General features: G+C 41.5%; 1 protein-coding gene across 1 annotated transcript; it reads right to left on the reverse strand.

Moving 5' to 3' along the window:
* Window positions 1-8461: 8461 nt before the first annotated feature.
* Window positions 8462-11116, reverse strand: LOC115731668 (cytochrome P450 77A3-like). The gene is made up of 2 exons (XM_030662349.2): window positions 9748-11116; window positions 8462-8987 (listed from the first exon to the last, which is right to left on the reverse strand). The coding sequence occupies exons 1-2, from the start codon at window positions 10916-10918 to the stop codon at window positions 8632-8634; spliced, it is 1527 nt and encodes a 508-aa protein (XP_030518209.2). The 5' UTR covers window positions 10919-11116; the 3' UTR covers window positions 8462-8631.
* Window positions 11117-11900: the final 784 nt, after the last annotated feature.

Below are 11900 nucleotides of genomic sequence, written 5' to 3' on the forward strand. Positions count from 1 at the left end.
AATCCAAACTACCAATAAAATACAAATTCAAACTATAAAAGTCATCTAGTGTCCCAAAGACATTGCTCCCGCAACTCCCGCTGGGGCGGCTCACCAAACCTTCGTGTCTTTCAATCGATATGGAGTACGAACTACATCCTAGTACAATAGAGGTCACCACTACCACCTTCTTTGAGGTCACACAATACAACCTCAGATAAGAGCCCGTGACCTCAAATCTAAGGCCGCGTGCTCATATCTGCGGATATCCATACTGTTTAAGCGGGCCAAAACGGGAAAACGAAAATCAAAGTCTCAGCTGAGCTTCCGTCGCCTTCCGGCTATCCAAAAAGGTTGCGAAGGAAAAAACGCAATCTAAAACATTCACCCACTGATGTTTTACATGTGAGAGGATCTAAAGCAAGCAATCATGTCCAATACGATCGTCATACATCATGAGCAAATTCATCATAAATTCTCTCTCCACCACCTAGCTTTTCGAAATAAATTTGACTAGATGCCAAAGCCACTGCAAAAACTGCCTCGTCAACCAGAAAACTTGCGACGTATGAAGCGAGCAAGTGCTCTCGGTCTGCTCTCTGCCAACCGCTGCTCCCCAGTTTTTGGCCCAACCAAGAAGAAGAAGAAGAACAGATGATAAGGAAATTTATCATTCCAACATAAGCATGTGAGATTGTTTCCTTCCTTTGCTTGTTTGGTCGGCGAGGAAAGAACTGCTCGTCTTAAAAACTTCCTTGACCGACGAGAAAGGACCTGCCTGCAGCTGCAACTGCATGCAGTTCTTGTTGAGAATATGACCCCTGGTGCCACAACTTCAACCAAGGAGAGAAAAGGAGAAAATCTGCAGCTGCAGCCTCCAATACGTGTCAACTGCTGAGTGGAACTCTGCATAACAGCCTTCTGTTATGAGCGAGGGGAAACAAAGACGCGGCCAAGATTCCACTTTCTATTATTTTTTTCATTTGTCCTCGCTTTCTCCTTGTACGTGAGCTGTCACTCCAAGATTGGTTGATTGAGATCTAAACATGTAATATAAATTGTAAAGGCACAAGAGAGAAGGTGTGCTCTCAGATGAAGAAAAGGCCAGACGAGTATTCTGCGAAGATGATGAATGGAAACTCGAGTTCATTCCCTGCTGTTTACATTCTTCCTTTCCTTCTATATCTCAAATTCTTTCATGGTATCAGAGCCTTTCTCTGAGAGCAAAGCTGTGAATTCTGGTCTTATTCTCTGAGAACACAACAATGGCAACAAGAACACCGAGATATCCTTTTCCTATTCACGTCAACATTGCTAACTTCGTTACAATCAAACTTGCTGAAGACAACTTCCTTCTCCGGCAAGCTCAGTTTTATAGATTTCTTCGCAGTCAAGAGCTATTTGGCTTCATCAATGGAGAAATTCCACCACCCCTCTCGAAGTTACAAGTTGAAGTCGACGGGCAAGAGATCGAAGCAGTCAATCCCGATTACATCGATTGGGTGAAAACCGACCAACTAGTGTCTTCATGGATCGAGTGGTACAGTTTCGAGAATATCTTGGGGCTAATCATCATCCTGGAAACATCCTACGAGGTATGGCAGACTTTGCTAAATCGATTCACACAAAAATCAATAGCTAGGGAGTTTGAGCTTAGTGGGAAACGTTAGGCATGTCAAAAACGAAATAGACAACTATCCGATTATCTTAGGGAGTACAAACTGATTTGCGATCGGTTAAATGCAATAGGAAAACCTGTGGATGAAATAACTAAAGTTTTTGGCGTCTTGGAAGGACTAGGATCAGAGTAAGAAAACTTCAAAACAACCATGTGTTGTTTAAAACCTCAACCTGATTTATGATGAGGTGATATCACAGCTAGAAAGATTTGAAACAAGGCTACAAAACTACTCCTCGAGCCAGTTTAATCCTAACTTGGCATATTACGGAGAAAGAAATGTAGAGATGGAACCGAAGGTAGTGATTAGCAGAGAACTTAATCAGCCTAATCTGGCTTTCATGGGATAGAGATGTGGTATCAAGGGAGAACGTAACTATGGCAGAGGTCGTTCCTTCAACAATCGAGGTCGTGGTTATGGTTATCAAGGAAGAAGTCAGAATTATAGACCATTTAGTCCGAACCAGGATCGGGAGGTTCAGCATTTTAAACCACAGACTAACACCTATAGTGGAGGCCCCGGTTTTCGACCTCATGCTGGTTCATCACGGAGGCATCAAGAGACCACATCTTACCCCTCTCAAAACTCAGCAACTTATAAGAACTTGCAGGTTGAGAAAGCGACGGATGGAATTCCCGTAGCTTGTCAAATCTGCAAACGACTAGGGCATGGTGCACTTCGATGCTGGTATCGGTTCGACAACTCTTATCAAGACGAAGCTATTCCTCAAGCTCTAGCAGCAATGCATCTTGAGGATCCTACAAGCGGTGAATGGTATCCTGACACAAGAGCCACAACTCACATCACTGCCAATCCTGGTATAATTCATAACCCCTCAAAGTATACTGGAAATGATATAGTCATGATAGGAAATGGATCATGTCTTCTATTACTTACACTGGTAATGCGTTCTTACATTATGAGCTCGATGCGTTACCTTTAAGCGATGTACTGGTGGTTCCCGCAATCAAGAAGAACCTTCTTTTAGTTTCGAAACTGACCGATGACTTTCCCTGTGCCTTTGTGTTTGACAAAAATGGTGTCTACGTAAAGGACAATCGCACCAACACCACAGTGATGCTCGGGAGGAAAGTTGGGGGGCTCTGCTGAGTGGATCAGCAAGAAACTAAGGCTCTGTTTACACAGAGGCATAAGGCAGTCGAAGAAGAAACAATCGACTATCTCTCGTTCACTCTTGAAGTAGAGTATCGAGCCCTTGCATCTGCTACTGCTGATCTTACATGGATTAGTTTTGTCCTACGTGATATTGGCATCTCTCTTCACTCTCCTACAACTCTGTTTTGTGATAACCAATCTGCCATCTCCCTTATTGCCAATCCTGTCTTACATGGTCAAACTAAACATATTGAAATTAACTTTCACTTTGTCAGGGAAAAGGTCTCCTTGGGATCCTTAAGAGTCCAGTATGTTCCTAGTCATCGGCAGATTGCTGACATTTTTACCAAGGCTCTGTCGCGGCTCGACCATTGGGCTCTCAGAACCAAACTGGGTCTGGGGTTCAAACCCGTATCCAGTTTGCAGGGGGATGTTGAGAATATGACCCCTGGTGCCACGACTTCAACCAAGGATAGAGAAGGAGAAAATCTGCAGCTGCATTCTCCAATACGTGTCAACTATTGAGTGGAACTCTGCATAATGGCCTTCTGTTATAAGCCAGGGGAAACAAAGACGCGGCCAAGATTCCACTTTCTATTATTTTTTTCATTTGTCCTCGCTTTCTCCCTGTACGTGAGCTGTCACTCCAAGATTGGTTGATTGAGATCTAAACGTGTAATATAAATTGTAAAGGCACAAGAGAGAAGGCGTGCTCTCAGATGAAGAAAAGGCCAGACGAGTATTCTGCGAAGATGATGAATGGAAACTCGAGGTCATTCCCTGCTATTTACATTCTTCCTTTTCTTCTATATCTCAAATTCTTTCAGTTCTTTGGGACCCGTTCGAAACTTCAGGAGCCTAAGAAGGGGGGCGCATAAATGACACCACAGAACCATTCAGCATGAGCTTCTTTCACTTCGTTGGACAGGCGCCATCAATGCAGCTTTGAATTGCAGGAGACTTTTCTGAATCCACATTCAACTCACGGGGAGGCGCTCGAAAGAGGAATGCTGCCTCTCCCATCTCTGGTCTCACCGCCCACCTACCTCTTTATGACTCTCTCTCTCTCTCTCTCTCTCTCTCTCTCTCTTCTATTGCACCAATTAGGCGAACTTTCTCGTGTCATGCTAAGTCAATACTTCAAAGATGAATTATGTTAAGGGCAAGTTCCGGAGAGTGACTCCAAGGCACTTGTTAAGAGTCGTAAGTTATGCTCTGGCTATTTGGACATTTCTATCAGAAGTAATCTAGGTTCGCGAAATAAGTTGATTTTCGAATTTTTCATATATATATATATATATATATATATATATATATATATATATTAACAACTTTATGAGTGGTTTGAACTTATGTCCCTAGGATACTTATTAACTAGACTCCCTGTCTAACACAAATGCGCATTTCATGGATATTCTAAGGACACTCGGTAAAAAAGAGCCCTTTTATAAATGAATATTGCTAGATAGTGGTCTCTCTTTCCAAAAGAAAATAGTGTTCCTCTTTCATAAAGCAATATTGGCTTTGCTGGCATAACAGTCTTTAGGTTACTAGAATAATAGCATATTGTAAGTCACAAATTTTTCAAAAAAATGGATCCCACAGCAATTTTTATTTTTATTTTATTTATTTATTTATTTTTTTTTGTGTGGCCCGAAAGTGACTGAAACCGGGTCAATTGATGGCTTACTTTTCGTCCAAGATTCTCTTCAGGTATACCTAATAAGAGGGGTTTTGACTTCCGAAGTATTGGTTGGTTGCTTGCTTGCTTGCTTGCAATCCTGTTGGTTTTGCTAGCCATGCGTAAGTACACACTTACTCCAAAACGAATAATACTCAAATAAAAAGTTACAGCATTATGCTTAGTTAAGAATGTTCTAGTTTGTTTCGAATTAACCATGCGGTCAAATCATGTCATATGTACGTTTTCATTTGTGTGTACAAAAACCGTCAGTATCACATCAAACTCATAAACACAATGTTTGTTTTCTAATTAGAGAAAGAATGTAGAGAGAATCACTTTAAAAAGTGCTAAACTTATTCAAATTGTGCTAATCCATTCGTAAATTTTATTTTTTTGGTCAATTGAGTCGTACACCTCTAGCATTTGTGCCAATTCAGTCAGCTAAAGTACACAAGAAGTGCCAAAACTTGTGTACGGCGCTCACTTTAGTGCCAAAACTTTCAAAACAATCACTTAAGTGTCAACTTTTTTAAAAACCGATCACTTAAGTGCTAACTTCTTTTAAAAATGATCGCTTCAGTGCCAACTCCAATTTGAGCCGACGTAGCTTGTCGGAAATCTGACACGTGCTATTTTTTATTAATATTTGAGCCGACGTGGATTGGTGGAGTTGACACTCGAAGTGATCCTTTTTTAAAAAATTGGCACTTAAATGATTTTTTTTATAAAAAAGTCAGCACTTAAGTGATCGTTTTAAAATTTTTGGCACTGAAGTGATTGTTTTTAAAAAAAAAATGGCACTTAAGTGATCGTTTTGAAAGTTTTGACATTAAAATGAGTGTTGTACACAAGTTTTGACACTTGTAGTGTACTTAAGCCCAATTCAGTCCATCAACCAATTTTCAATGGAAATCACTAACGTGGCGTGGTCAATGCCGGCATGGTGCAGCTACCACTCACATGAACAAATTTTAATAGTATTTTGATTTTTTCTGTATTTTTTAATTAATTTTATTTTCATTTTTCTTTTCTTTCTCTTTCTTTTTTTTCTTCTTCACTTCTTCCTTCTTCCTCTTGCCAGTCACTGGACCTTGGCAACCAACTACCAATTAGAATATTATTACAAATTAGAAGGCAAAAGGGAAGGGAAAAAATCAAACAAAAATTAGAATATTATTACAAATTGGCGACTAGTGTTCATGTCAGCGATTTTCGGCTAAAATTAGCAAAATTGACTAAATAGCCATAAATACAAAAGGTTTAGTGCTCAATTGAAAAAAATATATATTTAAAATTGAATTAATATAATTATAATAGGTTTATAACTTCATTGGTAATTTTCTCGAAGAAGTGGGTAATAAAATTCATCGAGTCGGCATTATCATTTATTTACCTGATTGTACTTGACTTGACTTTTCAATAGTCTAGAAATGTTGTCATGATGACTGACTCTGAATGTAGACTGCACAAGCCCCAATTTGATTTAATTAAAAGAAGATGCTACTTTTCAAGACAATAGCAGAATTTAAACAGGGCATGCCCGTGGAAAACATTATGGGTGAGTTTGGTTCAGCATTTGAAATGAGTTTTAGGAAAATGCAAATGCCTTCAATCTAAAGGGATTTAGGAAAATGTTAATTGCATTTGGTAAAATCTCATTTGAAAATGAGATTTGGGTTGAATGGTGTTTGGTAAAAATAACATTCCAATGGGATTTTGAATGTAATTTTTTAATTTTTGATTAAAAAAATAATCCATTACTGGACTGGCAAAGAAAATAAAGAGTAAAAATAAGGGCAAAAAAAAAATATAGAGAATTGATGAGGTTAGTTTTGAAAAGAAAAAAAGCTCTTAACATTTGCCCAAATGCTGGTTTAAAGCTGAACCAAATGCTTCAACACTTTGTCAATGGGCTTTGGAGATTGAAAGCCTCTTGAGAATGCTGAACCAAATCCACCCTCACCATATCTGTAACGAGCTCTCTGTTGTGTTGTCCCAATTAATGCTCTTTGCTTTTCCTTTTGAGTAGTTCCAATGACATTCATCTTGCAAGAAAAAAAAATTATCACGATAAATTCCTACCTAGGAAATCCATTTTCACCGTGGGAAATGTAAAAGCTATTTTTGCACATATTTAAGTTGCTAAATCAATGCATTTGCATATTTGTTAAAGCTCGTTAATAGTTGTTAAGCGTACAAGACACGTTATTATTCGAGGTACCTGTTACGTGTAACTCAAAAATATATGACTTGCAGAACATCGAAATCTGCAAATTTTTCTTAAGGGACTTGTTACGAAAAATGCCCCAAGGGCACTAGTCGATGCTATTAAAAGCTAGTAAAAACCACGAATCAATACGTTTTGAAAATCGAAAAGGAACATATTTCAAAAGGGTAGCATGTTTAGAAAAGAAAATATTCATATTTCTAAAGCGCAATTCGTAAACCCTAACAAGAGCCTAATTTGCTGTTGTTGTTGTTTTTGTTATTGTTTTTTCGCAAATTATCTAGTGGTTGTTGAGGAGTCAAAGGACTTATAGGGGGACAGCCTTAAATGAACGTAGCTGATTAGCTCATCTAGAAAAATTGGCTTTTTAATCGCCTCAAGACCAATTCAATGCATTGATGCCGTGCCACAATTAAATGAGCTTTTTCATGGAAGCCAGTGAACCGGTCATCCTTGGCCAGTGATGATTTTGATGCTCTCTCTCTCTTTCCTTCATTGATAACGAGGGCGCACATTATAACAATTCTATTCCTTTGTTCCAAAAAAAGTTTTGAAAGAGAAATAAGAAGCTAAAAATTATAGCTCTTTGTTCCAGAAACAAAAATGAGAAATAACCTAACAATGCCCTTCATCTTTTCTCAAGTCCTTGTTGCACTCTCCCTGTCATCCTTCCTTTGTTGGTCATCGCCAACCATCGCCCTCGCCCACTATCGATCGTCGCCGACCCCCGCCACCAGCCGCCGACCTCCGCAGCAAACACTATCGGCCGCTGTCGCCCGTTATTGCAGCCACCCACCGCCAGCAACCATCAACCGCCAACCCCGTCGCTGCCGACCACCGCCCACGCCCGCCAAACTTTGTCGCCCAACGCCACCCTTCGTGGGCCACCGCAACCACAGCCGGCTGCCGCCGACCACCGCCGACCTCCGCCGGCCGCCACAACCACCGAAATAAAATATAAACAATAGTTTTAGTATTTTTAATAGTAAATAATATTGTCTAATAATAGAAATAATTTTTCTAAAGAAATTTTAAAAAATAAAATAAAGTAGAAATTTTTTGTAGACGATTTTATATTAATAATATTCCAGAAGTAGAAATTTTCAATCATTATCAAACGAACTTCTATTTCAGGAACAGAAATTTTATATCGTTATCAAACGCTTTTTTTCTCAAAAACTCATCTAGAAACTAGAAATAGAAAAATCTATTTCTAGCCATAAATTGTACGCTCAAAAATTCATCTATAAATTAGAAAAAGAAAAATCTATTTCTAGTCAAAAATTGATTACATAAATAAAATAATTATCATGCGCGACTTGACTATGGCTCATAGCCTTTATATGGAAGAATACCCTTCAATTTCTCATCCATAGGTCTTAATCATGAAAATTAATTTCCTAAATTAGGGATATATAGAGTGATGTATGCTCAATTAATCCGAATCAGCAATAAGGAAAATGATGACAATTGCACATTATATTTCAGAGCAAAAAAAAAAAAAAAAACTTTGTACTCTTCTGGATTGTGAATCTATTGTACGGTTGTCGATTCAGTCCTAAACTTTCTAATTTTTTTCAATTTAGTCCTATACCTTTTGCGTAAAATTCCAATATAGCATTTTCAAAGAATTTTCATTGGAAATTGCTGGCGTTGAGATACACCATGTAGGATGGCCGGACCATCACATCAACTATTTTCGACAAAAATTGATTGAAATGACTATAATGGAATTTCACGCAAAAATTTATAATTTTTATGACACGCTTAGTAATTTTCTTTTGTAAATTGACATATAACCGATAGAATTAACAGAAATGTAAAGGTCCATCCTCCAGTTTTATCGAAGCCACTGTAGTTTAGTTAAATCGAACAACACCACGAAAAAACAAAATGGATTACATAAAGTGCGAGAGATCAAACGCACGACCCCCCGGCCTCTCGGCTCAAGCCCTAGGCTTGATCATGGCCCGGAGAGTGTTCTTCATGACCACCGTGAACTCCAGTTTTCCGGTGAAGTCGATCTTGCCATTCGGAGGATAAGCACTCCACTCGAACTCTTGAACCATCCGGGCGAGCATCAGATTAACATGAACCGTGGCCATTCCGAGTCCCGGGCATATCCTCCGTCCCACGCCAAACGGCAGCATTTTCACGCCGGTGACGCCGGTGATGTCGGCATCTTCATCACCCGAGATGTACCGATCCGGGTCGAACTTTTCCGGGTTCTTCCACAGCTTCGGGTCCTCTCCGATGGCGGGCAAGTAGATCTCCACATTTGCATCTGTGGGTATGTCATAGCCTGCAAGGAAAATCACGACGTTAATCGGCATTAACATGTCATAATCACATCAGTATAGCGCTCCATCCATATGCCGTACTAGCCTTAGGATAATTACCGCACGAAAGTTTTCTTTCCTTCTATTAAACAACGAACTTGTTCACCAAAAATGTGTTAATTGAGTAATTAAGACGTACGCCCTAATGTTCCTATTTTTAAGTCGGACCAGTTCACGTCTATTATATATGTTTACATTTCTTAAGCCTAATATAGCCGGAGTTTATTCATCTAATTATATGACCATCCCAAATTTTCTATCTTAAAACGAAATTTGCTGGTTTAGGACACAGAAAAATGCATGCCCTGTCGGTGCACACACTAGGCTCATCTAATTATAACCATGATCTACGAATTATTGAGAAAAATAATTAGTATATCCTGTCCATATATTCAATGAGCCGACTTTGCCTTAGAGGCATTTACCATGTCATAACTATTTTACCCTGACCTATTTCTAAATCTGAACTGAGATGACATTATATCCATAACTCGTGTCGCTCGTGCGCGTCAATATGATAAGGTAAGTCATTTTTAAACAACAAGCAAGTTAGCTGAATCTCGAACTTACAAAACATTTCATCAAACTACGCATCAATCGAAGACGATGAAACCAGGTAACATCGTTGCGGATCCCACATAAACTCACAAACCCTAAAATTTCGTTCTCAAATTCGAAATCGTGCAGCATTTGTCGAAGTAAATGGCAACCTCAGTTACGTACCTGCTAGTTTGGTCGGCTCGGTAACCGCATGAGTTAAAGAGAAGTAGGTGGGCGGGTGCTTTCGCAGCAGCTCTTTCACTACGGCATTCAAATACACCATCTTCTCCACGTCTTTCTCGTCCACCTTCCGGTCACCGACGGTCGATCGGATCTCCTCGTAGAGCTTGCTTTGCACGTCCGGGTTCACAATCAGCTGCGCGATCCCCCACTCAATCGCCGTCCCCGTCGTGTCGGTCCCCCCGTTCACAAACTCCGAGCACAGCGTCACAAGCTCGGCGCTCGTGGGTCCGGACTCGCGCCCTTCGATCTTGAGGTCGAACAGCGTGTCGAGGTACGAGAAGGATGTCGCCGACTTGTCCGACCCTGGGTTCTTTAGCGCCCTCCGCCGTTTCTCGATGAACGGAATCACGAAGTCGAGCTGCGCTTGCCGCACTTCCTGCGCCCGCCTCCTCTCCTTCGAGAAGAAGGGGCTCAGCGCCGGGAGGTAGTCGTCGATCCGAGGGTCGAGTGTGATGAGCACCGTCTTCATCATATCGTCCATCAGTCCGATGGTTTCCTCGTCCATCTCGAGGCCAAAAGTCATGGCCAGGAGGATGCAGAACACGGCGTACCGCGCGCTCTTGAGCACCCAGACGGCGCCGCCGTTGGCCTCGGCCTCGGTACGGAGCCGGCGAATGAGCTTGTCCATCCCGTCGTTGCGGACACCTTTAAACTCCTTGAGCCGGCTCGAGCTGAGCATGTTCTGCACCATGTTCCGCCGCAGGGACCTCCACACCGGGCCGTAGAGGGCGGCGTTGACCGTGAACTTGTTGCAGCTGAAGACGGCCCGGGTGGGGTTTTCCCTGGGGCGGGTCGCGAACAGCTGCCCCCGCTCGATGAGGGCCTCGCGGACGAGCTTCGCGTCGCACAGGATGATCATGGTCCGAGTCCCCATCCTCAACGTGAAGATCGGGCCGTACTTGGGCCTGAGATCTTCCACGTACTGGAAGAACGGCTTCCCCGAGCGGGCGACCTGGAAGAGGTTGCCGACAACGGGCCAACCGGGAGGTCCGGGAGGGAGGTTGAGGCCCTTCCCTCCCGCCTTACGCGAGAAGAAGTAAATGACCCCGGAAACAAAGACTGCCAGGAGAGTGAGAGCGAGATGGTTGTACGAGGACGGATCCATTGCCATGGATTGGGCTCTTGAGAGACAGAGAGTTCAAGAGGAATGGAGGAAGGATTTTAAAGAAGAGAGAGCATGAAATTGCAGGTGAGGGTTCAATAAAAGCTGAAGAGGTTGAGCTACCACTTGGGAAAAAGGTGTCGCGTATGGTGGGTACAAAGGCGAAGTGGATGGAGACTATATAGAGATGATGAGGAGGGTTGGTTGAGACTCTTGAGGAACTAGAAGGGCCCAATTCCTCTAAACTTTTGTTTTTTCGTAGTATTTGGAATGGGCTTTGGGGCTATAAAAGTCCTTTAGCCATATACAAATGGTGTTTGGTTCTTTTTTTTTTTTTTTTTTTTGAAATTTTGGGAAAATGAAATTGCATTTCCAGGCCATTGGCTCAAAGCAGGTTTGGGGCTATTTTGGAAAGTAGCATCCTCGGAATGCAAATCGACTTTTTTTCCTTCTAACTTTGACCTAGTTCAACTTTCATAATTCTAGAAATATCCCTAAAATGCCTCAGCTACCGGCAAGTGATCGACGAGCCAAATCGGCGGCCAGCCAACCTCGCCTAATGCCGCCGCTTGAGGTCGCACCACCTCAAGCAAGGCTAGCCAGCAACAAGATCTGGCAATCGGTGGTTGGCCGGCGGCTAGATCTAGACTTCGGCGGTTGGCCGATAGCCGATTTGGCTCGCCGGTTCTTGAGTTCCTCCGGCAAATAATTTGAGATATTTATTTAAAAAACTATTAGTTCTTTACAAAGCGTAGTTTTTACCAAACTCTATTTTAGGTCAAAATTACTTCCCAATGTGTTTCTAAAATACACTCTACCAAACACTATTTGTATTGTAGGAAAACCACTTTAACACTAAAGCATTTGCATTTTCCCAAAGATATTCCCCCAAAATCAAACCAAACATGCCCTTTATGTCAGGTCTCGTATCTAGCCCAAATTTTTTTTGTCTCATTAAAAAACCATCAACTTTAACTTGTGTCTCAATTCT

This window comes from Rhodamnia argentea, chromosome 8 (genome assembly GCF_020921035.1).
Source record: "Rhodamnia argentea isolate NSW1041297 chromosome 8, ASM2092103v1, whole genome shotgun sequence".
NCBI lineage: Eukaryota > Viridiplantae > Streptophyta > Magnoliopsida > Myrtales > Myrtaceae > Rhodamnia > Rhodamnia argentea.